Source organism: Salvelinus namaycush, chromosome 40, assembly GCF_016432855.1.
Source record: "Salvelinus namaycush isolate Seneca chromosome 40, SaNama_1.0, whole genome shotgun sequence".
Classification (NCBI taxonomy): domain Eukaryota; kingdom Metazoa; phylum Chordata; class Actinopteri; order Salmoniformes; family Salmonidae; genus Salvelinus; species Salvelinus namaycush.
Genome location: NC_052346.1, coordinates 3,196,573 through 3,224,544, shown reverse-complemented (window position 1 = coordinate 3,224,544; position 27,972 = coordinate 3,196,573). Strand labels below are relative to the sequence as shown.

Genomic DNA, 27,972 nt, shown 5'->3' with positions numbered 1-27,972 from the left:
AACTTGTAAGTCGCTCTGGATAAGAGCGTCTGCTAAATGACTTAAATGTAAAAAAAAAAAATGTAAATGTATATTACATTTGTTTAATTTGATGATTTTATTATTTAATTCCAAGTCATTTCTATATATCTGCTGCCTATGCTGTCTGACAAAATCACTATCGCAGTAGGTCTTCAAAGTAAATAAGGCATACTTTTATGCCTGCTGAATACCAACTACCAACCACTTAGACTATGCATTTTCAGGTAGAGATACTTCGCTAAGTAACTGCTCTCTATCCCACTCGAGTGCGCATTCTTCTGTACTAACCTAATGTAGCAGGCATAAAAGAAACACACAGACCGGACAAGTACACATGCAATCTATTATGATCCTTGTAGTTAATTAGCATGTTTTCTGCACTAAACTATTTAGAATATTGGCCTGATGTAAACTACAACTCCCAACTAGACTACAACTCCCAGATCGCACAGGGCTTGATCTGATTTATTTCTAGAGAAACTGATCAATGTGCACATTGAGTCCACAGAAAAAAAAACATAACTACATGGAATCCAAATAATTAAAACAAAGTCTGTCAATTAGTTGTTTAAAAACCAAAATAATAAACTAAATGTAGGTTAATCGCTCAGCACTAGCTGTTGGGCACAACTCTGCCCCAACTCAGTCTATCACTATATGTCCATTTTCTGACCTGGGATGTTTGCAGTGCGGTTCAACCCCATTTCTGGACTGGTTACAGTACGGATCGTTTGCTCTTGGTTGTGCCCCCAGGCTACTTCCTGGTCCGCAATCCAAAACAGGAAGTTGGATAGACCAATCTTATGTGGAGAATCGGCCGTGGGAGGAGCAAAAATAAAAAAGGGGACCCCTAACGGAAGTGGAGAAAAAGTGCCCCACAACAGACTAGTACGGAGGCCCATGGTCCAGAGGTGCGCAGTCACACAAGACAAAGAGACAAAGCGGACAATCATGAAAAACCCACAGTAGCAAGAACATACAGAAAAGCAAACAAAAAAGTGTCATTAACAGAGGAATACAAACAAAACCTTCAGATAGAGGAGGGATTTGACAAGTGGGGGTTGATTGGGCGGCTGCACTATTCGGAAGTGTCCACATGTATCCGTCGTATGTCTGTAGCTGTGCCAAGCAGGGCCTGGCATAGTAGGGTGTGGGGTAAGGAAGAGGAGGGGTTGACTGTCAATAGCCAGTGTCTCTGTCTGTGTGTACCCCCTACTTTCATGGGAGTCTAGTTTCTGGTCCTCTCAACACTTTTTCACTAGGCATTGTTTGAAGGCGGAGAGGCGGTCGCCCAGAGGGCAGCCCTTGGCCAGCTTGGCCTGCGGGTCCTTGCACTGCACCGTGCGGCTCTGCCACCCCGTGTCACAAGTCCTGGAGCAGATCATCCAGGGGCCAGTCACCCACTGGGGCCCAGAGGCCGCCGTCGACACCCCTGGGGCTCTAGAGAGAGCCAGAGCCGAAAACAGGGCCGATGTGGTTCTACTGCTTGATCTAGCAGAGGTGGTTGTTGTAGTAGTAGTGGTGGGTGTAGTTGTGGAGGTGTGCGGAGGAGGCGGCGGTGGTGGAGCCGAAACACGACGAGGCATGAAGAAGCTGTAGCGGATATCCAGGGGCCTCTTGGCGTCCGTGGCCAGAATCTGAACTGTAAGGGCCTCTCTGAGGGCCCCAGGGCCCATGCTGTGTAGCCACTCGTCCCGCTGGCTCCAGCCACTGTAGTTGAGCACCGAGCCGTTGAGGGGGATGACTGTCTCTGAGGTAGAGATCATGAACTTGCCGTTGAGAAGGTAGTCGCCACTGGGACGACGCAGGGCCAGGTAGGCTGTGTAACGGGGTTGGTCCTTGGGCTTGTGCTGGCGGACCTTGATGTGGGTGGAGCCCGCTGGGATCTTCACGACGTCTGTGTAGCCCTTACTGCATGGGGGAGGGAGAGAGGGGAAAAATAAGTTACAGGAGAGTGAGGAGTGTGTGTATGTCCCCGGTATGTTGTACACTACATGACCAAAAGTACGTGGACACCTGCCTGTCAAACATCTCATTCCAAAATCATGGGCATTAATATGGAGTTGATCTCCCCTTTGCTGCTATAACAGCCTCCACTCTTTTGTGAAGGCTTTCCACTAGATGTTGGAACATTGCTGCGTGGAATTGCTTCCATTCAGCCACGAGCATTAGTGAGGTCGGGCACTGATGTTGGGCTATTAGGCCTGGCTCGCAGTCGGGGTTCCAATTCATCCCAAAGGTGTTAGATGGGTTTGAGGTCAGGGGTCTTTGCAGGCCAGTCAAGTTCTTCCACACCAATCTCGACAAACCATTTCTGTATGGACCTCGCTTTGCACACGGGGGAATTATCATGCTGAAACAGGAAAGGGCCTTCCCCAAACTTTTGGAAGCACAGAATTGTCTAGAATGTCATTGACGTTAAGACTTCCATTCACTGGAACTAAGGGGCCTAGCCCGAACAAAGAAAAACAGCCCCAGACCATGATTCTTCCTCCACTAAACTTTACAGTTGGCACTATGCATTGGGGCAGGTAATGTTCTCCTGGCATCCGCCAAACCCAGATTTGTCCGTCGGACTGCCAGATGGTGAAGCGTGATTCATCACTCCAGAGAACGCGTTTTCCACTGCTCCAGAGTCCAATGGTGGCGAGCTTTACACCACTCCAGCCAACGCTTGACATTGCACATAATGATCTTAGGCTTGTGTGCGGCTGCTCGGCCATAGAAACCCATTTCATGAAGCTCCCGACGAACAGTTCTTGTGCTGACGTTGCTTCCAGAGACAGTTTGGAACTCGGTGGTGAGTGTTGCAACCGAAGACGGACAATTTTTGCGTACTACGCACTTCAGCACTTCGGCCGTCCCGTCCTGTGAGCTTGTGTGGACTACCACTTCGCGGCTGAGCCGTTGTTGCTCCTCGATGTTTCCACTTCACAATAACAGAACTTACAGTTGACCGGGGCAGCTCTAGCAGGGGAGAAATTTGACAAACTGACTTGAGGGAGAAGGGTGGATGTTAGAGCGAGTGAAAGAGTGAGTGTGAGAAATTTATATCATGAAGAAGAATGTGTCAATGTGTTGAATGAAAGATGGAGATGGAGAGGAAGACAATCTATAGACCATTCCTTCAAATGTACTCAAGATGTACAGATACGTGAAAATACAGTTTACCATTTCACTTTACAATCGAGTGCAACAGAGCAGAAGGTTCTGTTTTTATTTTTCAAAATAGTTTGAACGACTATTTTTTCCATTTGGCACCTGCAACTTACTACATGTGAGATAAATTACACAACAAACAAGAATCAGCCTCCAACCAAATAATTAGAATTTTGAATAATTAAGTGAAGACCATTTTTTGACTTTGAAGTGAAAAATCTAAATTTCAGTTTTGATTTGTCTTGTAAACACATTTAAACACCAATTGTTTATTCAATTTTAGTGTGTATATGTGTATGTGGGTTCCCTTACCTCTTCTTGGTGAAGTTGCCTATCACTCTGATGCAGCCAGTGCTGTCCCCTCCGCAGATGCCACACTTGTCAAACTGCAGCTTGGAGCCAATGATGCCGTCACATCCGGTACGCACACACTTGCCCTTCACACACACTGAGCTGCTGTACGGCCGGCATTCGGTCCCGTCCACCACCTGGAGGAGACATAAGATATTATCATCTTTGTTGTTATTGTAGTCTTCATCATCCTCATCAGAGGCTCGCCTCGTAGGAGATTGTTGCGGATTACTGCCGAGGTGTGGTGGACTCCTAGGCGCTTATAGCTGCCGAAGCATTACCCAGGTGGGTGCTACAGATTCGGTGGTAGATGTTCTAGCCTACCTACAAAGGAAGAGTATCTGTGAACTTCAAAGACAGAGGTGCCTGATGAAGAGCTGACTGACTGCCTGACTGTTATTTTCCCCTCGCCGGCTGTATGATGAACTATCGACGCCACCTGCACTCAACTCTACTTTACTGAACTGCATCATAATTTATCGGTGGGAGACCATCTCCCTGAAATATATATTTTTAAAGCGACTGTGAGATTCTGTATGAATAGCGGTATATAAAATAAATCTATCATCATCATCAGTATTCTCACGGTCATCGTGGGTATATTATCATGTGCCTTCAGAAAGTATTCACACCACTTGACTTTTTCAATTCTGTGTTCTGTTACAGCCTGATCTACACACAATACCCCATAATGTCAAAGTGGAATTTTGTTTGTAGAACATTTTTGAAATTAATAAAAATTAAAAGCTGAAATGTCTTGAGTCAATAAGTATTCAAACCCTTTGTTATGGCATGCTTAAATAAGTTCAGGAGTAAACATTTGCTTAAAACACATAATGAGTTGCATGGACTCGCTCTGTGTTCAATAATAGTGGTTAACATGATTTTTGAATGACTACCCCATCTCTGTACCCCACACATACAATTATCTGTTAAGGTCCCTCAATCGAGTAATGAATTTCAAGCAAAAGAAAGGCACCGATTGGTAGATGTGTAACAAAAAAAAAAACAGATGTTGAATAGCCTTTTGAGCATGGTGAAGTTATTAATTACACTTTGGATGGTGTATCAATACACCCAGTCAATACAAAGATACAGGCGTCCTTCCTAACTCAGTTGTCCGGAGAGGAAGGATTTCACTATGCCGGTACACCAAGCATGTACAGAATAAAAAATATTCCAAAACATGCATCCTGTTTGCAACAAGGCACTTAAGTAATACTGCAAAAAATGTGGCAAAGAAATGTACTTTTTGTCCTGAATACAAAGCGTTATGTTGGGGTAAATCCAACACAACACATCACTTAGTACCAATCTTCATATTTTCAAGCATGGTGGTGGCTGCATCATGTTATGGGTATGCTTGTCATCGGCAAGGACTAGGGAGTTTTTGGGGGGGATAAAAAGAAACAGAATACAGCTAAGCACAGGCAAAATCCTAGAGGAAAACCTGGTTCAGTCTTCTTTCCAACAGACACTGGGAGATGAATTCACCATTCAGCAGAACAATAACCTAAAACACAAGGCCAAATATACACTGGAGTTGCTTTCCAAGACGACGTTGAATGTTCCTGTGCGGCCTAGTTACAGAATAAGAAAAATTGGCAAATATTGTACAATTCAGGTGTGCAAAGCTCTTAGAGACTTACCCAGAAAGACTCACAGCTGTAATTACTGCCAAATGTGATTCTAACATGTATTGACTCAGGGGGTTGAATACTTATATAATCTAGATATATTAGTGTTTTTGTTTTATTGGTATATTTTATACATGCTTAAATGTTTCTTCCACTTTGACATTACTGACTATTTTGACCAAAAATGACAATTTATCCACTGGAATCCCACTTTGTAACACAACAAAATGTGGGAAAAGTCAAGGGGCGTGAATACTTTCTGAAGGCACTGTATATATCATTATCATGGGTATATCAATATCATCATCTTTATCATTATCATACTAGCAGAGCGGACACTACAAGTCGTGCTAACCAAAGGTAGTGGACTAGTGATAGTGGAAGACAGCACTCCAAAGTACTGTACCCTCACTCACACTCTTTCACTCCCCAGTGCCCTTCTCTTATTCACTCACCCTCTGCGAGAACACTACATAGTAGCCTGTGCCCTTGGCCCGGCAGGTCAGCTTGCACACATCTTTAGGCAGCACTCCTGCGAACTTGGGTACCCACTCCACAAAGGTCTTGACCCCCTTAGGGTCTGTCTGGGGGCCGTTCCGCACCTCACACTGCTCCTGGCGGAAACTCTTACCTAGAGGAGGTAAGTTCCACCACATGTTAGAGTGTGTGTGTGTGTGTGTGAGCAAGAGACAGACAGAGAGAGTCAAAATATTTACCATTCATTGATCTATTGTAAGCCTGTGTATTTGCATGAGCAAATGTATACTTGTGTGTGCTTATGTGTGTCTATAGCACTATGTGATCACACGCATCAGCCAGTCAATCTGCAGTACTAAACTCACTGGGCGAGGGGCACGGGGTGACACTGCAGGACTTGTAGATGGCTCTCTTGCCGGTGCAGTAGCGCCCATTGTTTCGGGGTGGCGGGTTGTTACACAGACGCTGGGCGAACTGCACCCCTCCACCACACGTCCTCGAACATGCCCCCCACGGACCCCACGAACTCCAACTACCATGGTTAGATGCCTTGGAGAGGAGAATGAGGAGAGGAGAGCGGGAAGATGAAAGAGAAAGAGGAGATAGAAGAGCGGGAGGCGATATGAAAGAGATTGAGAGAGAGATAGAGAGAAAGAGAGATCAGAGCAGGAGAGGGAGAGAGGAAGGGGAGAGATAGGAGAGTACTGTTAAAGTTGCCTAGTGAGCACGTTAAAAGTTGGATTGGCCGGCAGCCAAGCCACGTGTAAAATGTGTGTGTGTGTCTGTGTGTGATGCATGTGTTTATGTGTGTGTGTGTGTGTGTTTGATCCATTTGTGCAAATGCATGCACGTGATTGTCTGTTCAAGTGGAATACATTGAGAGGGGTGTGGGGCGGCATGAGGATAGAAATGAAAGTAATGTTCAAAGGCGACCCAGTACATCAAGGCAAAGTCAGACTGTAGCAATGTGCTATGCTAGCTCACATGCTAGCCTACAACAAGTTGCCCCTAGATGCTGATCTTGGATCATTTTAGCATTTTCCCAACTAATGGTTAAGGTTAGGATTGGGGGAGAGAAAGCTGATCTTAACTGTCTTGATTTTTTACGTATTGTCTCTATTCTTCTTTGTTTATTTGTTCTGTGTTTTTTATTTTACATTTGTATGATTATTTCTTCTTAATTACTGGGCCTACTATCATTGGAGAGGCCACAGATGTTGCTATCATTATTACATCATGTAGAATGTTGATATTTGTGATGACATCACAAAGATACAACTATCCTGATTTACCTCTATGACATGACCATTTACCATGGCAACGGATGGTGTAAACATTCCAATGTTACGCCACCCAGGCACAAATCAGATTCCATTTATTTTTGGACTGCTACCAACACTATCTGCTACTAGCTGCAAACACCTGCGAAATATTCAACCAACTATTTAGCCTAATCTATTTCTATTTTACTCTATTTTTGGTACATTATATATTTCCTCATATTATTTGTTTTATTTGCTGCTTATTTCTATATATATATATTGTTTGTATAGTATTTTGTATTGCTTTTGGTCTTGACGATGAAGGGGAGGTCACGGAGGCTGGCAGTCTCTAAAGTGAGTGTCAAGTTTCTGTATTTTACTTTATGTATTTTATGTACTTTGTGTATTTGACCATTTATAAACATCCATGATATTATTAGACTAATGGTAACAAGTCCCTCATCATGGAAAGGTATAATGTTGTTAGTAGATCTGGGTTCAAAGAGGCCTAGTATTTGAAATCTTCAAAAATATATAATACTTTGAGCGTTTGCTTAAAGGTGTGAGGTGCCGGGTGGGCAGGGTTCACACTTTTGGGAGTATTCCATTGGTTCCAATGCACCAGGCAAGCTCAATCAAGCACAGATTTTAAACTCAGGTCTAGTTGTTAGATAGAATTAGAATGAAGAGAACCTGTAGAATGAATCATTCTTATTCTATCTTACTACAACTGTCAACCCATAGAATTAGAATGATTCATTATATGGGTTCTATTCATTCTAATTCTATAACACTACAACTAACAACCTATATAACTACAATAATTCATTCTAATTCTATATTCTATCACACTACACTTCATTCTCTTGGTTTATTCTATGGGTTGTTAGTTGTAGTGGGTTCAGGACCTTGTGCTCGATTGAGCCTTCCTGGCTCAATAGACCAATAGAATAGTCCCAAAACGGTAAACCCAACCCATCTGGCACTCCAAGCAGTATAGAGCAACGCTCAAGGTATTTGAAAGATTTCAAATAGTATTTGGTCTGAGTGGGTCATCATGACCAGCGACTGACTGTTGGGCTGAGATAGTCTGTAAAATGAACATGTACTCTCTTACTGACTTACGGAGTGTCATTCTTACAGACTGTCCTTCAGCTCAAAGCCATGGAGGAGGATAGGAAGAGGGTGGAGTCCAACTAGAAGAAGGAGGAGGAGTTAAGGTGGATGGAGGAGGAGTTTAAGAGGAGGGAGGAGGTAATGGAGAAGAGGGAGGAGCAGGTGGAGAGGAAGGAGGTGGAGAAGAGGGAGCTGCAGGTGGAGAAGAGAGAGGAGCAGGTGGAGAGGAAGGAGGTGGAGAAGAGGGAGCTGCAGGTGGAGAAGAGAGAGGAGCAGGTGGAGAGGAAGGAGGTGGAGAAGAGGGAGCTGCAGGTGGAGAAGAGAGAGGAGCAGTTGGAGAGGAAGGAGGTGGAGAAGAGGGAGCTGCAGGTGGAGAAGAGAGAGGAGCAGGTGGAGAGGAAGGAGGTGGAGGTGGAGAAGAGGGAGCTGGAGGTGGAGAAGAGAGAGGAACAGGTGATGGTGGAAAGGAGGGAGGTAGCGGAGGAGAAAACGGGGGTGAAGGAGGAGAGGAAGAAGGTGGCGGAGGAGAGGAAGGAGATGGCGGAGGAGAGGAAGGAGGTGGAGGTGGCAAGGAGGGAAGTGGAGAAGAGGGAGATGCAGGTGGAGAAGATGGAGAAGACTGCAGGGAGAGAAGGGAAGATTCTGAGAAGAGAGAGGCGGCAGATCGTTCTGAAAAGCGAGTGGCTGATGGAAGAGAGGATGGCTGTCAGGGAGGAGAAGGAGAATGTTCAGAACTGGGCAGATGAAGTGAAGGTGAAGGTGGAGGAGGTGGAGGTGAAGGGAGAGGAGGTGGAGAGGGTGAGTACGCAGCTGACAAAAGAGAAAGAGTTGACAGAGGGAAAGATAAGGAAGATGGAGAAGGAGAAGGAGAGGCTGAGGAAGGCGAGGAAAGAGGTGGAAAGAAACAGAGTGCAGATGGAGAGAGGAGATGAATAGACTGGGGCAGGAGTCAATGTTGAAGAGATGGAGAGAGGAGGACTCTCTGGCAAATCAAGCCAAACTCCTGGACATAAAGAACAGAGCGATAGAGAAGAGAGAAAAGGACATCGCATACAAGGAGTGGATGAGGAAGGAGTTGGAGAGGAGGAAGGAGGAGCAAGAGACATTGGTGAATGAGAGACAGAGGCTGGTGAGTAGGATGGTCGAGAATGAAAGAGAGATTAAATCCTACAGGGGAAGTTGCTATGTAGCATTAAGGCGAGGAGTAGAACATTGTATAGCCCTAACCCAACACATAACCAATAAACTAACAATGGACTGTAACCCCTCACCTTTGATCCTAGGATTAACCTAACCCCCTTATGTCCTGTTTTTATGTTGTTGCAGCTCTCAATGGGTCGTTGTACCCCCCTCCTCTTCACCCTTAGGCCCCCTAGGGGGACCCCCCTCCAGCAGGTGTGAAACCTCCTGTCCTCTCCTCTCCTCCCATCCCCTCTCCTCTTCCCATCCAAAATAAACATGCATATTTTCATTGAACATTTTGTTTGCGATTACTTTGAAATAGATTGTTGGTCGAGATAGATCTACTGTATATTCTAGTTAGATGTCTAGTAAGTGGGTCTAGATATACAATATAGACAGTGTTTGGGAATCTACTCTGAAGATATAGTTTACCAAGCTACCAAATACTGCACACTGGAATAAGTTAAGCTACACTAAATCTACCCTTAATAAAAAATATAGTTTACTTAACTCAAGTTACTAAATCTGAAATTGCAAGAACAGATCACTCTGGAGTCATACTTTAACAGGGTGTGTAATTTAGCCTATTAAACACAAAAAAATGTGTTTCAAGTGAGAATTAGGCAGGTCTGCTGCTGAAAAAGAAAGGAAAGTCTTGCCAACAACCATATCTTTTTTAAGTAGTGTATATTTCCAGTAGTTAGCTACACCACGACATGGCAAAAAAGTAATTAACTACTGAAAACACTAACAAGCTACTTTAAAATGTAGTTAAATTACTAGTTACACTACATGTAGTTCACTACTCCCTGACACTGAATATAGATGTCTAGTTGGTCTAGAACTATATTCTAGTTAGGTGACTATAGCCTGACATATCATTAGTGTCAATAGCCACAAGTCTAAATATGAATAACCAAAACATATACAGTAGGCTTTGTATATTCTGTTGAGAGTGATTCTGGTGGGATGTCTTTTAAAATATTTCAAACTTAAGTGACACTCTTACACTGTAACTCTAATAGAACAAACGTTTTTTTGAACGTAACGCTTCGACACAAAGGCAACCGAAATGGCGGTGACGATTAAAGTATAGTCAAAAGTTGAAAGTTGAAAAGACTCAAACAGAATCAGCCGGCTAAGAGAACAGTATGAGAGGAGGGTAAACACACAGGCACGCCCACATACAAAAGAAACATTATTTCCCTCTTTCCCCGACCTGCCAATAAAACACACAGACACTCCTCTAGTAATCTTGTTTCAAATCAAATTCAATGGAATTAGATTCATTGAGAGTCTGTGACAGTAAAGACCAAATAAATGACAATGTGCAGTAAAAATTACGGAAACCTTTTTTATTCTAGTGCTTGTATTAATTAGGGATCTATTGCATCCCACAATTGTCTCAGACTATGTTTGGAATATTTATTTATTGCACAGAATAGGTCAACTTTTGTACTATGGGGGATAGTAGATGGACATAGGCTAGTGCTTTGCTGTTCATTAGGCATAATCATCTTGGTGGCTGACGAAAAGTAAACGTGGACAGGTCTTCCAATATCTTCAATATGCTCCTCGGAATTAGATAAGGATGTGTGCAGTTGCATCCCCCGATGTGTCTGTCTTTACTTGTAGCCTGTGAGAAAGACCCAATCACGTGATGGAGAGCCATGTGAGTAAGAGGTGCTTCGGCACACAGCAGGGAGAAGGGAATTATAAATATTATATTCAGCCCAAGGGCACAATGGCCACCGGCCGCAAAAGGCATGGACTTTTTTAGGGGGCATTACGGCCACACAAAAGGGAAGCAGCTGGGAAATTTGAGGCACTATCAAGTGCTTGTTAGATTGTGAATGAGAGACTGATGAAGTGTGTACAGTTTGCCCTAAAAAACAAAGCAGAGCTCATGCCTTTCATGCAACTTTTTTCAAATCATCATTAGAGTAGAATCATGAAGCCTTAGAATGTATTAAAAATAAAAACATATAGCCCAACATTTGTATCACAACTACAGTTAGATAAATAACTCTAAATTAAGCATATAGGAGTATCTGTTTCTTTGTTAACCGCTCCACACAGAATATAGCCGCATGTACGCACTCCCTGAAATCTTTCGGGGGGAAATATAATTTCTATTTTATTCAGGTATTTTCAATTCTATTCTTCATACTATAAAATTATATAAAATACCGCCACGGATTTCTAAGCAAATCCTGTCTACTAAATGAACTAGTGTGGCCCACAGCCATTTGGCATAGACAGATCAGGACCTAACATAAGGACAACTCAGAGTATGCTATTCTGTTCTTCTGAAATAGAAAACATTTTCTTCAAATCATGTTTCTTTAGACCTGTCTAAAATAAATAATGTATTTATTGTGAAGGTGTAGGCTGTATTACGTGGATTAATTAGACTTAAAATGTAGATGTTCCAAAGGTCTGCATCAGTGGCTTTTAGGCTATGCGTGGAAGCTAGGAGAAGCTAAATGTGTTTATGGTAATTAACGGTCAATTACCATGAGACCGTCAGTTATTTGCTTGACAATCACCGGCTGACAAAATTTCATGACCGCCACAGCCCTATGCCTGGCCAATACTAACATACCCCGTTCAAAGGCACTTAAATCTTTCGTCTTGCCCAGTCACCCTCTGAATGACACATGTACACAATCCATGTCTCAATTGTCTCAAGGCTTAAAAATCCTTCTTTAACCTGTCCTCCCCTTCATCTACACTGATTGAAGTGGATTTAACAGGTGACATCAATAAGGGATCATAGCTTTCACCTGGATTCACCTGGTCAATCTATGTCATTGAAAGAGCAGGTGTCCTTAATGTTTTGTACACTCAGTATATATCTCCTGTGCCTCTTGTCCACACTTTCACCCAACTCCATCCCTGCCTCCCATTCTCTCTGTCCCTCTCTCTACACTCCCTCCCTCATTCCTTCTCTCCTTGTTTTATAGTGTCTCTCATTGCTATTGTTGACACTCTCACCCTACCCCACAGTCCACCCGCCCCCCTCTCTCTCCCACCATGCCTCTTACCAAGTAGTATAAGTTGAGAGACTTGTCTATGTTGTCACCCTATTGGGCAGGAGGTAGCCTAGTGGTTATAGCGTTGGGTGAGTAATCGAAAGGTCGCTGGTTTGAATACCTGAGCCGACAAAGTGAAAATCTGTCGATTGTGCCCTTGAGCAAGCTACTTAACCCTAATGTGCTCCAGGGGTGCAGTACTACTATGGCTGAACACATTTCACCGCACCTATCCTGTGTTTGTGACAATACATTTTATTTATATTTTTTGCATTGAGCCTCCCATACCCTCTCTCAACACTCTTCCTCTCCTTCCCATCCCCTCCTTTCCTCCCTCCCCCCTTCCCTCTCTAGAGAATAATACATAATAATAAAGTAGCACTCTGCTCTTTCACTATCTTCCACTCTGTCTATGCTGTCAGCCTATTGCGTTGTTGCTTCCCATTCCCTCCCCCCCCCTCCCCCCCTCCCCCCCTCCCTCCCTCCCTCCCTCTCCTTACCGAGTAGTGTCTCTTGCGGGTCTTGTCCACGCACTTGCCCTGGAGGCAGATGCGACCCTTGCCACACGGCGTGCCCTCCACAGCGGGCAGCTTCTTGGTCAGGCACACCATCTGCCCCTGGCGTATCACTGCGCACCACAGGCGGGCGCACACGTCCATGCCCGGGCAGACCGTGTACTCAGGTCCAAACGCCAGGCGGCATTGGCGCACAGCGTCGTAGCTCTGGCCGGGCAGCTCCTCTGAGCCGAGCAGGGGCTGGCGAGGGGGGTCCAGGAGACACTCGGCTGTAGAGGGGGAGAGGGGAGGACATGGTCCAATGCCAAAGGCTGTTTGTCTGGTTTGTCAATCTTCCGATCATTCTAATCTGCCACTCGATAGGTGTGAAGGGACATTGGATTATATTTGGCAAAGACAACAGCACATGAACTATGTACAGTAGGTGAGCCCAACCCTCATTGTTTAACCAAGTAAGTCATTGAGGTATTCTCCTGACTTTTAAAATAAAGACTTGGTTACTTCCCTAACCATTAGTTCAGGGCTAGTCAACTCTAGGCCTGGAGTGCCAAAATACTTTCATTCTCTCCTCTCAGCTCTCCTCTTCTCACCCCCCTCTATCCTATCCTGACATTCTTCCCTGCTCTCCTCCCCTCATCCCCCGTCTTCATTTCTTACCGTTGCCATCGTCAAAGAAGTCAGTGATGGTAGCTGAGGTGCAGCGGCTCCAGGGTTTGGAGGCGTCGATGGAGGTCAGGATGGACGACATGAGACGCTTGTCCGCGCTGGCCCCGAAACGCTCTTCGCAGAACTTGGAGTCGTCGTGAGACAGGCCCAGCAAGTGACCTTTGGTTCACAGACAGAGAGACGGACAGGCAGGCAGACAGGAATACAAATCATTTTTTGGGGGGTGTTACACAGCGAGTATTGTGTTCTTGAGAGTGTGTATTTGTATTTGTATTTATGAAGAATCTCTTCCTGGAGTCCAAAAAGAAATAAAACAGTACAACATACAACACATTATTACACCACGACTCTACCATCACATATCTACAATACAAAACGTATCATACCACAACACAACAATATTACAACATTACAATGTACGTGTGTTAGCGTGTGTTTGTGTCTCTTCAGTCAGCTTCGTTCCATAACCTGTAGTTGTGTCTGTTTTCTAAATCAGATTTGACTGGAACAGAGTTCCATGTAGTCATGGGTCTATGTAGTACTGTGTGTTTTCCAGAGTCTGCTCTGGATTTGGGGACTGCGAAGAGACCTCAGGTGACAGTGATAGCAATAGAGTTTTGATGTGTGTTTGCATGTGCTTACGTACATGAAACAAATGTGTGGGAATGTGAGTGTGTATGCATGTACTGGCAGGTAATTGAGTGTGTGTGTGTGTCTGTTTGTATGCAGGCGTGTGAGCGGTGCCCACCTATCTCGTGTGCCACGGTGAAGGCGGCATGGAGTCCGTCGTCCTCTATGACGGCACAGCTCCTCTCTGGTGAACAGATGGTGCCAACGTCGGCCATGCCCAGTGTGTCACACGAGTGGTGCCCACACAGGTCCTATACAGGGGGCACAAGCAAACGGGTTGATGGAAAGGGTGATATTACATAAAAATACCTGCCTGCACATTATAAATATTGCTTTACTTTGTCCATCACCTGAGATTGAATGTATGTATCGTGTTAAATGTTGATTTTAAAGTTAGTGTAAAGTTAGGGCACACACATATACTATAGAACTCACACATACACATCAAAACACAGACAATGCAAGGACAAGCTGGATAGTTTACAGATGAGAAATGAGAGAAGATCAGACCTTATTTTGACCCATATTTTGTAGATGCTATTGAGTTCTCTATTTCTGCTCTTTCTTTCCTCTCTCTGTTCTCTTTCTCTCTCCAATCCTTGTTTCTCGCTCTCTCTCTCTCTCTCTTAGATACAGAGCACTGTGTATTGACCAGTGTTCCAGCTCCCACACAGTTCTATACAGATGATGCCCAGAGGGCTTGAAGCTACTCTGCTGTGTAAAGGAATCAATCAGTCAATCAAACACTGTGTCCCTATGCCATCGACTGTCTCGTTCTCCGAAACACACACACACACGGAGACACAAGCATGCATGCACACACACATAGGCATGCAAGTATGCACACACAAACACACACACTCTCACAGTATACATACAGTGTGTACATTATTAACTGTAAAAGTGCACGTGTCATCTATGAATGAGATAAGGGCGGACACACACACACACACACACTCCTCTCCACCCACCACCCCAGGCTCCCCTCCCACATACACCCTGGGGACAGGATGAATTCCCTGTTAAGTGATGTTGACAGGCCCGCTGTGCCGTGTGTGAGAGACTCTCTGGGGTGTGTATTTACTCGTCTCGGATGAAACACTTTAGGAACAAGCCCGTCTATGTTGTTCTGGGCTCTCCAACACATGACCAACAGGGGGGAATGCCTCATACACTCACTCCAGACACAAACTCTGGCAGTGTCCGAAATGACACCCTATTCCTTACACAGTGCACTACTTTTGACCAGGGTCCATAGGGCCATCAGTGCCATTTCAGCCGTAGCCCTAGTGCGGTACCCTATTTACCCTATATAGTGAACTACTTAGGGCTCTGGTCAAAAATAATGCACTATGTAGGGAATAGGGTGCCATTTTGGACACCCTTTTTCTTTAGACAGAGACTCTTCAAAGAGAAAGTCCCCTACATACTAAAGGAGAGATAAAAACAGTCAAATACAGTCCAGTCTGATTCCATTCCACTAAATGCATTGTGTTGGTCCAGGTTAAGATTGTGCCCCCTGATGTGTGTGTAGATGGGAGAGAATAGACATGACATGTTTTGAACTCCTTGTTGTCACTATCAGATGAACTAGCCAATCGGGAGGAACAATGGAGAAAGGGTTAATCTCCCTAGCCAATCGGGAGGGACATTGTAGAAACCAACATGTTCACCATAGATGTGTTGGTTTTCCGATTTCTTACTTACTAGCTGTCCCTGTCTCTCTTTCTCTCTCACTTTCACTCTCTTTTGTTCACCTGAACTTGTTGTCCCTAACTCTCTCTGCCTCCCACTGCCCTTACACTCTGTCCCCGTCTCTCTCATGTTCCCTCTGTCTCTCTCACTTTCACTCTGTCCGTCTCTCTTTTCTTCTCCTCTCCCTCCCGCTCTCCAGTGCGTTTCCAGCTTGGTATTTCCCTTTTATCCTAAGGGGCCTTCACAGACATATGAGAGGGTGAGCGAGAGAAAGAAAGAGGGCGGGTGAGAAAGCGAGAGCAAGAGAAATACAGTTATGGAATCAGACACCTGGGGAAAGGGATGGGAGGATGGAGGAAATTAAACGAGAGGAAAGAATGGAGGGAATGGGCCGTTATGGAAACATTGAGAAAAACAACCTCAGCACCGGTGGAAAGGTATTTAGGTCAGTAGACGATCATATAAGAAGCCTGAGTGTGTGTGTGTGTGTGTCTGTGTGTGAGAAAGAGATCCAGGGTGTGTTTGTGTTTGCCTGTACATGTGTACGTGCGTGTGTGTTTGTGTGTGAGTCTCGGGTCAACCGGGGAACACACCCTGGCTGCGTTCGAAAAACACACTGCCACTGAGTAAAGGAGAGCGTCAATCACAGACACACACTGTCAGTTTGTGGCATTAGCGCGCATGCACACACACACAAACACCGCTAATACTGTATCGTGGAGAGAGTCCAGAGAGACGAACCACAACAACTTGCCACTCAAAAATCAGCGTCAACAATGTAAGTGCCAACTAACCGTGAAATGAATGGCCTGCCAATCATCGGTGAGAGTGACATTAGCCTATTAAATGGCAATCGTACTAGGCTAGAGCCCACCCTTAAAAGTTTTCCTGGTCAGGCCCTGACAAAACTCCTGGCCCAGTGACCTATGTCACACATCTAAGAGGCTACCTTCATCCAATAACCTGGTAGTATCCTTCATATTCAACCATATCAGCCTATCAGAGAGACTGTGATTCCAGAGGTAGGATGTAAAAAGGTTTCATCCTAGAGCAGCAATTCTACTCTGAGATGCCCGGTGAATATCATCCCAGACCTTAACTGCTAGCTGATCATTTCAGTTCATGGCGTTGTTTTGTCTACTAAACGAATCAGACTGCGACAGACAGACCCCCTTCCAAAACGCCCATATGCCCATACTCTATCATTCCAACTCCGGTGCACATGCGCACATTCTATCGTGTGCCGTGGAGAACTGAGTATGTACACACGTGTATTATTCGATTTGAGCAGAGTATGTCCTATGTGCTCTCCCGTCGCTTCTTCTCCTCGCTCATGTTTGTTGTGTGTATGTGTGAGTGTGTGTCTGCTTACAGTGTGTGTGTGTGTGCTTTTCGATTGTGTGTGTGTGTATACTATGTGTATGGTGTGTGTCTGCTTAACCGGTGTGTGTGTGTGTGTGTGCGCGCATGTGTTTAAGGTGTGTGTTTCCCGGTCCTCTCCTCCCATAGGTAGGCCTATATCTCCTCTATTTGTTATAAGACTGGGGTATTTCACAGGTCCTATATTTCATGCCTATATAAACTCGGCCATTCAACTTTCGACTCATCACTCGGTCCGCGTGACTGGTAAGGAACATCTTGTTACATGCCATAGCTGCCTAGGAAGAGTGTGTGATAGGCTACTCTGCCTCACAGATTATGAATTCACTTTTCAGACCCGGCAACTGCATAAGGTGGTTGTGTGTTTTGTATATAAAGTGACAATGACCTAGGTGTTATTGGTTTGAGCAAAGCCACGGGGCTGCGCCCCAACGGTTGGTCTGTTTGTCTGGTGAAACTAACAGGGACATCTGCAGGGTACTGTACTTTAACATAGAGACATCAATAATTGAACTTCTCATTATGAATAAGAGGGCGGATCTGATCCTAGATCTGTAGTCCTACTTTGGGACGTTTGGCGAATACGTGCCCTTAACCTTCGACAGACACGTAACCTTCAGCAAAAACGGAGATGTAGCCTGACGTTTCTATGCTTTCTTTGCTCTCTGCAGTCACGCTCGTCTCGTTCTCAGAGTCCTCGCTCTGTCCCTCTCTCCCTGTCTCTTCCTCAGAGTAAACACCCAATCTTGCTCCCTCTCCCTCTCTCTCTATCACTCTAACCCCCGCTATCTTTCTCTCTCTACCTCTCTCTCTGGCAACAAGGAAACCTTAAACACGTATGTCCTAGTGCATGAGGGAACAATCAAAGTAAGAGACTACAATAAACATGATCATCTCGAGGATGTAATATTTATGGTGAATATTTCCATGCTGCATATTCATGTAATTAATTATGTTTTCGTGGCTATTTCAAGTGGATTATTTCTGCGCTCTTTCTGTCTCTCATTATGTCAGGGTTCCTTAACTGGCGGCTCAGGGGACAATTTTATTTGGCCTCCCAAGTTTTCTGAGCAAAGAAACTCGAGTGTTTTTTTTAAATTACTTTTGTTATTGTTGGACATAGACTGTAAAAACACCATCAAATCAACTCCAAGTGATTTCAATTTTGGAAATCTGTTTCAAAGTATTCTCACACATAATAGAGATATATGTGATCGTATACAAATGTAAGCAAGGTTTGAAATGATTATGTTTTAGTCAAATATTATATCTGTTTGGGCTTCTTGCGGTTCATTTGCAGTCTACAAATTATTTGTAATTATGTCCCGGCCCCCTGAACATCCGCTCCGGAAGAAAATAGGCCCGCGGCTGAATCTAGTCAATGATCCCTGCTCTATGTTCTGTCAGTAGAGAGCTCTTCTCACAGTGAGGCTTTGTTTAATGTCCCGGTCCCTGGAGAGAGCAGTCATGCGTCGGGTCACACTGTGACGTAACACCTAATAATCACACACACACAGGCACGCACACACACAAGCGCATGCACGCACCCACAACTGCACACGCATACAAATGACAAATGCATACACACACACTGAGTCCCCTCAATGTGTCTCTTGTTCTGTCGCGGTACGGCATGCACAGAGCCCGGTGACACTGGCACAAGGGTCAGCTCACTCAGGACCACGGGGGTGTTGGGACCGGAGTAATTGGACCCATGCATGAATAACCCCATGTTCCAATAAACTCCCCCCCTCTACGTCACTAAAGAATGGATGGGTCTTGTCTCTGACTGTGAGCATACAGTCTGCTGAGGGATTTGACTTCCATTGAATGAGCGTGACTCACCCAAGCTACGACATTAACTTCTTTGATGACAAGCTACAGCAATGAGAGACAAATGAATGGAAGGGTTGCGTTTTAAAGATACAGTGATCTGACACTACAGCCAATCATGGAATCAAGAGTTCAAATCCTATCGGCTGAGGGGGTTCACTGACCTTTGACCTTTTGATAAGTCATGACCCACTCCAAACACCTTGCAGGTGTTATCATGTTGTTATGCTATGGAGTTGTTACGTTGTTATTACCTGTCACTTGCCCCTGGGTAGTGCCAGCGCCAGGTATCTCCGTGCCCATTTTGCCAGCCACTGTGCCAACCATGCCACACAGAGGGAAAGCACTGCCAAGTGGGTGGGAAGTCCATGCCCATGCAGGTGGTGGTAGTAAGTTGGCACACCGTTGCTCTGCCTACCTACCAAGCCCAGGTATGCTCACGTGGCACTGCCAACAGGATCCACCCGGGCGCCGGGGCCAAAAAAAAGTAACCTCGGTATTCCCTGGTATTTGGAGCCGTCTCCAGCACACAAAAAACCTTGCATGACTTAGTTACACGTACCACAATCCTGAGGCAAGAAAGATACCTGACACCTCAACCACAGCCGACGGACCAAGAAACCACACCAGAGGGGTGAAAAATGCAGAGATTTTAGTGGGTTTGAGATGTGTGTGTGTGTGGGTTAAACGCAGGCAGATCGCTCAAGATTGACTTAGAAATTGGAGGTCTGTCCATGTCCTCAGGACATCCGGAAATACCTTCACAACCGGCCACTAGGGGCAACAGTGAGCACTATTACCATCATAATCCCATGATTTGGATCCGTAGGTCATATATTCAATTCCTGTGGTTGACACAAATTTTAATTGTTTTTATTTAATTTACTTTTAACCCTTAACCATTCGGAATAAAGGCCTAAACTTTATGTTTTAACCCTATCCAAAACCGTAACCCTTAACTTCAAATGTTATGTTTGCAGAAATGAAAAGATGCTGAGCAGGAGGAGTCAACACAGTGTGCCAAAAACAATTAGAAATGTGATGTTTGGAGAAATGTGAATATAGGTCAGAATCTGAAGTCAAATTGGCAAAAGCATGAGCTCTTGTATAAACGAGTGTGGTCTTGGTCAATGTAGGCTATTGGTTTTCAGAGGGTTAACATAAAATGTCGAGAAGACGGCGCAGGAGAAGATGGCTGACATTTTACATTCTCCTAACCGATTGTGTTTTTATGTTCGTTTTTTTGTAACTTATTATTTTCACTTATTTTGTACATAATGTTGCTGCTACCGTCTCTTATGATCGAAAATAACTTCTGGACATCAGAACAGCAATTACTCACCACGAACTGGCAGAAGCTTTTTCCTTTAACGAGTCCGACGAGCCTGATGTGAACGACATACTGCTTTCCCGGGAACAGGCCCAAATCCCCGTCATTTGCGTGAAGAGACGACGGAGAAAAAGAGGACGGAGGTTGGGCTCCCTTCTGAGAATTCGTAGGCGATCTAATAAACACCTTCCGTTCTACTAGCTAAAGTGCAATCATTGGAAAATAAAATATAGACGACCTACGAGGAAGATTAAACTCCCAACGGGACATTAAAAACTGTAATATCTTATGCTTCACGGAGTCGTAACTGAACGATGACATTATCAACATACAGCTGGCTGGTTATACGCTGTATCGGCAGGATAGAACAGCGGTGTCTAGTAAGACAAGGGGTGGCGGACTATGCATATATGTAAACAACAGCTGGTGCATGATATCTAAGGAAGTCTCAAGGTTTTGCTCGCCTGAGGTAGAGTATCGCATGACAAGCTGTAGACCACACTATCTACCTAGCGAGTATTTTTCGTAGCTGTCTACAGACCACCACAGACCGATGCTGGAACTAAGAACGCACTCAATGAGCTGTATTCCGCCATAAGCAAACAGGAAAATGCTCATCCAGAGGCGGCCCTCCTAGTGACCGGGGACTTTAATGCGGGGAAACTTAAATCCGTTTTACCTCATTTCTATCAGTATGTTAAATGTGCAACCAGAGGGGAAAAAAACTTTAGACCACCTTTACTCCACACACAGAGACGCGTACAAAGCTCTCTCTCGCCCTCCATTTGGCAAATCTGACCATAATTCTATCCTCCTAATTCCTCCTAATTCCTGCTTACAAGCCAAAATTAAAGCAGGAAGCACCAGTGACTCGATCAATAAAAAAGTGGTCAGATGAAACAGATACAGCTACAGGACTGTTTTGCTAGCACAGACTGGAATATGTTCCGGGATTCTTCCTATGGCATTGAGGAGACACCACATCAGTCATTGCCTTCATCAATAAGTGCATCGATGATGTCGTCCCCACAGTGAACGTACGTACATACCCCAACCAGAAGCAATGGATTACAGGCAACAATCCGCAGTGAGCTAAATGCTAGAGCCGCCGTTTTCAAGGAGCGTGACTCTAACACGGAAGCTTGTAAGAAATCCTGCTATGCACTCTGACGAACCATCAAACAGGCAAAGTGTCAATACAGGACTAAGATCGAATCGTACTACACCGGCTCCGATGCTCGTCGGATGTGGCAGGGCTTGCAAACCATTACAGACTACAAAGGGAAGCACAGCCGAGAGCTGCCCAGTGACACGAGCCTACCAGACGTGTACTGCGAGCATGCGCTGACCAATCTGCCTACCGACCCGTAGCACTCACGTCTGTAGCCATGAAGTGCTTTGAGGCTGGTCATGGCTCACATCAACACCATTATCCCAGAAACCCTAGACCCACTCCAATTTGCATACCACCCACACAGATCCACAGATGACGCAATTGCACTCCACACTGCCATTTCCCACCTAGACAAAAGGAACACCTATGCGAAAATGCCATTCATTGACTACAGCTCAGCGTTCAACACCATAGTGCCCTCAAAGCTCATCAATAAGCTAAGGACCCTGGGACTAAACACCTCCCTCTGCAACTTGATCCTGGACTTCCTGACGGGCCGCCCCTAGGTGGTAAGGGTAGGTAACAACACATCCGCCACGCTGATCCTCAACACAGGGGCCCCTCAGGGGTGCATGCTCAGTCCCCTCCTGTACTCCATGTTCACTCATGACTGCACGGCCAGGCACGACTCCAACACCATCATTAAGTTTGCCGATGACACAACAGTGATAGATCATGATCACCGACAACAACGAGACAGCCAATAGAGAGGAGGTCAAAGACCTGGTCCATGTGGTGCCAGGACAACAACCTCTCCCTCAACGTGATCAAGACGAAGGAGATGACTGTGGACTACAGGAAAAGGAGGACCGAGCACGCCCCCATTCTCATCGACGGGGCTGTAGTGGCGCAGGTTGAGAGCTTCAAGTTCCTTGGGGTCCACATCACCAACATGGTCCAAGCACACCAAGACAGTCATGAAGAGAACACGACAAAACCTATTCCCCCTCAGGAGACTGAAAATATTTGGCATGGGTCCTCAGATCCTCAAAGTTCTACAGCTGCACCATCGAGAGCATCCTGACTGGTTGCATCACTGCCAGGTATGGCAACTGCTCGGCCTCCGACCGGAAGGCACTACAGAGGGTAGTGAGTACGGCCCAGTACATCACTGGGGCCAAGCTTCCTGCCATCCAGGCGGTGTCAGAGGAAGGCCGTAAAAATTGTCAAAAGACTCCAGCCACCCTAATCATAGACTGTTCTCTCTGCTACCGCATGGCAAGCGGTACTGGAGCACCAAGTCTAGGTACAAGTGGCTTCTAAACAGCTTCTATCCAACAAGCCATAAGACTCCTGAATAAAGGTCGACCGATTATGATTTTTCAACGCCGATACCGATACCGATTACTGGAGGACCAAAAAAGCCGATACCTATTAATCGGACGATTTTTAAAATGTATTTGTAATGATGACAATTACAACAACACTGAATGAACACTTATTTTAACTTAATATAATACATCAATAAAATCAATTAAGCCTCAAATAAATAATGAAACATGTTCAATTTGGTTTAAATAATGCAAAAACAAAGTGTTGGAGAAGAAAAGAAAAGTGCAATATGTGCCATGTAAGAAAGCTAACGTTGAAGTTCCTTGCTCAGAACATGAGAACATATGAAAGCTGGTGGTTCCTTTTAACATGAGTCTTCAATATCCCCAAGTAAGAAGTTTTAGGTTGTAGTTATTATAGGACTAATTCTCTCTATACGATTTGTATTTCATATACCTTTGACTATTGGATGTTCTTATAGGCACTTTAGTATTGCCAGTGTAACAGTGTAGCTTCCGTCCCTCTCCTCGCTCCTACCTGGGCTCGAAACAGGAACACATCGACAACATCCACCCTCGAAGCAGCGTTACCCATCGCTCCACAAAAGCCGCGTTCCTTGCAGATTAAGGGGAACAACTACTCCAAGTCTCAGAGTGAGTGACGTTTGAAACGCTATTAGCGCGCACCCCGCTAACTAGCTAGCCATTTCACATCGGTTACACCAGCCTAATCTCGGGAGTTGATAGGCTTGAAGTCATAAACAGCTGAGCTGCTGGCAAAACGCACAAAAGTGCTGTTTGAATGAATGCTTATAAGCCTGCTGGTGCCTACCATCGCTCAGTCAGACTGCTCTATCAAATCATAGACTTAATTATAACATAATAACACACAGAAACACGAGCCTTAGGTCATTAATATGGTCGAATCCGGAAACTATCATCTCGAAAACAAAACATTTATTCTTTCAGTGAAATACAGAACCGTTCCGTATTTTATCTAACGGGTGGCTAAATATTCCTGTTACATTGCACAACCTTCAATGTTATGTCATAATTACGTAAAATTCTGGCAAATTAGTTCGCAACGAGCCAGGCGGTCCAAACTGTTGCATATACCCTGACACTGCGTGCAATGAACGCAAGAGAAGTGACACAATTTAATCTGGTTAATATTGCCTGCTAACCTGGATTTCTTTTAGCTAAATATGCAGGTTTAAAAATATATACTTCTGTCTATTGATTTTAAGAAAGGCGTTGATGTTTATGGTTAGGTACAGTCGTTCACAATGATTGTGCTTTTTTCGCAAATGCGCTTTTGTTAAATCATCCCCCGTTTGGTGAAGTTGGCTGTCTTTGTTAGAAAGAAATAGTCTTCACACAGTTCGCAACGAGCCAGGCAACTGCTGCATATACCCTGACTCTGTTGCAAGAGAAGTGACACAAAGAAATTCATGTTAGCAGGCAATATGAACTAAATATGCAGGTTTAAAAATATATACTTGTGTATTGATTTTAAGAAAGGCATTGATGTTTATGGTTAGGTATCTTTTTCGCCAATCCGCACCGCATCGATTATATGCAACGCAGGACACGCTAGATAAACTAGTAATATCATCAACCATGTGTAGTTAACTAGTGATTATGATTGATTGATTGTTTTTTATAAGATAAGTTTAATGCTAGCTAGCAACTTACCTTGGCTTCTTACTGCATTCGCGTAACAGGCAGGCTCCTCGTGGAGTGCAATGAGAGGCAGGTGGTTAGAGCGTTGGACTAGTTAACCGTAAGGTTGCAAGATTGAATCCCCGAGCTGACATGGTAAAAATCTGCCCCTGAACAAGGCAGTTAACCTACTATTCCTAGGACGTCATTGAAAATAAGAATGTGTTCTTAATTGATTTGCCAAGTTAAATAAAAGGTGTAAAAAAATATAAAAAATTTAAAATACATTTTTTTTTTAAATCGTCAAAATCGGTGTCCAAAACTGAGCAAGAGGACAAGTACATTAGAGTGTCTAGTTTGAGAAGACACCTCACACGTCCTCAACTGGCAGCTTCATTAAATAGTACCCACAAAACACCAGTCTCAACGTCAACAGTGAAGAGCCGACTCCGGGATGCTGGCCTTCTAGGCAGAGTTGCAAAGAAAAAGCCATATCTCAGACTGGCCAATAAAAAGAAATGATTAAGATGGGCAAAATAACACAGACACTGGACAGTGGAACTCTGCCTAGAAGGCCAGCCTCCCGGAGTCGCCTCTTCACTGTTGATGTTCAGACTTGTGTTTTGCGGGTACTATTTAATGAAGCTGCCAGTTGAGGACTTGTGAGGAGTCCGTTTCTCAAACTAGACACTCTAATGTACTTGTCCTCTTGCTCAGTTGTGCACCGGGGCCTCCCACTCCTCTTTCTATTCTGGTTAGAGACCGTTTGCGCTGTTCTGTGAAGGGAGTAGTACACAGCATTGTACGAGATCTTCAGTTTCTTGGCAATTTCTCGCATGGAATAGCCTTCATTTCTCAGAACAAGAATAGACTGACGAGTTTCACAAGAAAGTTCTTTGTTTCTGACCATTTTGAGCCCGAAAATCGAACCCACAAATGCTGATGCTCCAGATACTCAACTAGTCTAAAGAAGGCCAGTTTTATTGCTTCTTTAGTCAGGACACAGTTTTCAGCGTTGCTAACATAATTGCAAAAGGGTTTTCTAATGATCAATTAGCCTTTTAAAATGATAAACTTGGATTAGCTAACACTACGTGCCATTGGAACACAGGAGTGACTTTACTGATAATGGACCTCTGTGCGCCTATGTAGATATTCCATTAAAAAATCTGCCATTTCCAGCTACAATAGTCATTTACAAGATTAACAATGTCTACACTGTATTTCTGATCAATTTGATGTTATTTTAATGGACAAAAAAACGTGATTTTCTTTAAAAAACAAAGACAATTCTAAGTGACCCCAAACTTTTGAATGGTAGTGTATGTGTTTGCTTTTTTGACAGTCCCAGCTCTGCTCAGAGAAAAAAATGTAGGAGGGGGAAAAAAGAAAAAGAAAACTGGAAGGAAAAAATTAAGGAAAAAAAAACTTAAGGCTGAAGGCTGGCTGCGGGGTTTCTGGTTGAGAGTAACATTCTGAACTCTAACCAGCAGCTGATTTCAACTACATCCCTTCAACCGTGGAAGAATGTGCGTGCGCAGCGGGTGCGATAGATCACAAGGGCTCGAGACATTGGTTGTCAGGGGACTGGGAGAGTCAGACAGGAGGCTGCCCATAAAAACACCAGCGGAGGAAACGCTATTTTTTAGGGTTGTTATAAGACACGCGCGAGAGCCCACACAGAGGAGGGAGGCTGTGCAAGACAGACAGAGAGAAATAGAGAGAGTGACGCACAATCACTCAAATTGGAAACACTAAACCGAAGCAGATTTCTGCTTGATAACAACAATGTAAATAACATAGTTAGGGCCAAATGACTCCCCCGAATAACAGGTACGAGTACAGAAACGGTCTGTCACGCAAGCAGTACCATAACAACAACACACACTGACGTCATGCTTGGCGTAACACCTCAGTGTGAAATGCGCTCTAGTCCAGTGAGTGGGAAGGGATGGACCTGGCGCGCAGTGGTATGTGTTTTGTCAGCCAAGTGATGGGGGGTGGGGTGGGGTGGGGGGTGAGAGTCGGACTCTGTGGTTTTGTTTGTTTGTTTACCTGCCTGGTGAAGAGGATGGCGGCGTCGTGGTGGTGCTGGTTGTCATCGTCCAGTGGGTTCTGCTGGTTCTGCCACTTGCAGAAGCTCTTGAGGGTGGCGGCTGCGTTCTTGGACACCTCCAGCCCCTTCTCCTTCTCCGTGACCATGGTCACCTTCACAACGGACAGACGGATGGGATTCTCGATGCTGGCATGGCCGTACAACTTGGAAGCGATGGAGGCCAGCGTGAGCAGGTAGTGGTGCAGGTCCTTGCCGTACTTCTTGGACATGGACTCATCGGCGACCAGCAGGAGCTCCACGTGCCTAGCGCGCGAAACCGACCTCTTGCGCCGACTTCCCAGTGAGGGTGGAGAGGCAGGTTTGGACAACTGTGTCCACCATCTTCTGCCTTGCGCTCTGCTGCGCTCCTCGCCCCTGTCCAGGGTGACACCATGCCGGTCGCGTTTCCCGTTCCCTCGACCCTTACGCCGGTGTTTCCTCGATGCATCCATGCGCCCGCGCCCTTCCTTGGTCCCACAGCTCTCGCTCACAGGCATGGCTTCGAAGCTGAAGCTCTCCCGCGTGAAGTAGTGGAGCGCGCTCTCCGCATCCTTGTCAACCAGCGAACGCACGTCGTTATCGTGTCCCTTGGTTCGGATGAGAAGTGTGATTGTGTAGCGTGCGTGTTTCAAAGCGAAAAATCCCTCTAGACCCCCACCACAGAGGCTGAAAACCGCCAGGGACTCGGGGTTGGAGTCCACGGTTCCCCGGTAAACACACTCCCGGTGCAGAGGCGCGGCGCCTTCTCCCGCCCCCATCAGGGCCATCACATATTTCGGACTGGAGTGATGTGACAAAATTGACTCATCCCTCTCCATATCTAACTGAAACCTTCTCCCATCCATGTAGAGTAGGTAACCAACCTTCCCACCCCCATGGTAAATCCGATCGACGGTCCGTACAACACCCTCTTGTGCAGGTGGAGCGAAAGCCCTGAAAGTGGTGAGACCGGCGGCGAGCACAGCATCGCAGTCAGTATGCATCTCCACGATGCACAGCAAAAGAATGCGAAACACCAACATGACTCCAGCAAAAGCACAAAAGACACGGGTCATCTTTACCCCAAAACAAGCAGTGCACGGCGAAACATTTATATTCCAACTAAAACAGTAATGAAAACGCAGAACAAACAATTTTCAGAACAGGTCCCATTTGAATGCGCATGATCTCGATATCCAGAATTGCAATGAAAAGTGTAAAAACGCAGAAAAATTAAGGAATCGGAGGGAATGGAAGAAAATAGCGAAGATGGAAGAAAGGAGCAGCGGAGAACACGGCTTGAGGACCGAGCTGAACTTGGAGAACAAAACACAAAAGTTTCCTCTTAATAGAGAGAGAAAAAGTCCTGCCCCTTTGCACTCACTCGCCACTCCACCCCCCTCGTCTCTCTCCCTGCTGCGTTCTCGTGTCTGCCGAAATCAAAGCAAAGTCAAGTGCTGGAGGCTTCCGAGTCTGCCGCCCCACCCAACTCCACTTTTTGG

General features: G+C 45.2%; 1 protein-coding gene across 1 annotated transcript; it reads right to left on the bottom strand.

Moving 5' to 3' along the window:
- Nucleotides 1–206: 206 nt before the first annotated feature.
- LOC120033569 (A disintegrin and metalloproteinase with thrombospondin motifs 5) lies at nucleotides 207–27,708 on the bottom strand. Its single transcript, XM_038979971.1, has 8 exons — nucleotides 26,452–27,708; nucleotides 14,170–14,302; nucleotides 13,413–13,580; nucleotides 12,741–13,024; nucleotides 6,011–6,194; nucleotides 5,624–5,799; nucleotides 3,493–3,668; nucleotides 207–1,932 (listed from the first exon to the last, which is right to left on the bottom strand). Exons 1-8 carry the CDS (start codon nucleotides 27,544–27,546, stop codon nucleotides 1,266–1,268), a joined length of 2,883 nt encoding a protein of 960 aa, XP_038835899.1. The 5' UTR covers nucleotides 27,547–27,708; the 3' UTR covers nucleotides 207–1,265.
- Between the last annotated feature and the right edge of the window lie 264 nt (nucleotides 27,709–27,972).

Bases quoted from the DNA above. Each gene is read 5' to 3' on its own strand.
- LOC120033569 (XM_038979971.1), bottom strand. From the start codon at position 27,546: ATGACCCGTGTCTTTTGTGCTTTTGCTGGAGTCATGTTGGTGTTTCGC. The intron at 14,303-26,451 runs GTAAACAAACAA...CCCCCTGTATAG, and splicing joins CCATCCTCTTCACCAGGCAG to GACCTGTGTGGGCACCACTC. The intron at 1,933-3,492 runs GTAAGGGAACCC...TCCCCCATGCAG, and splicing joins GGCAACTTCACCAAGAAGAG to TAAGGGCTACACAGACGTCG.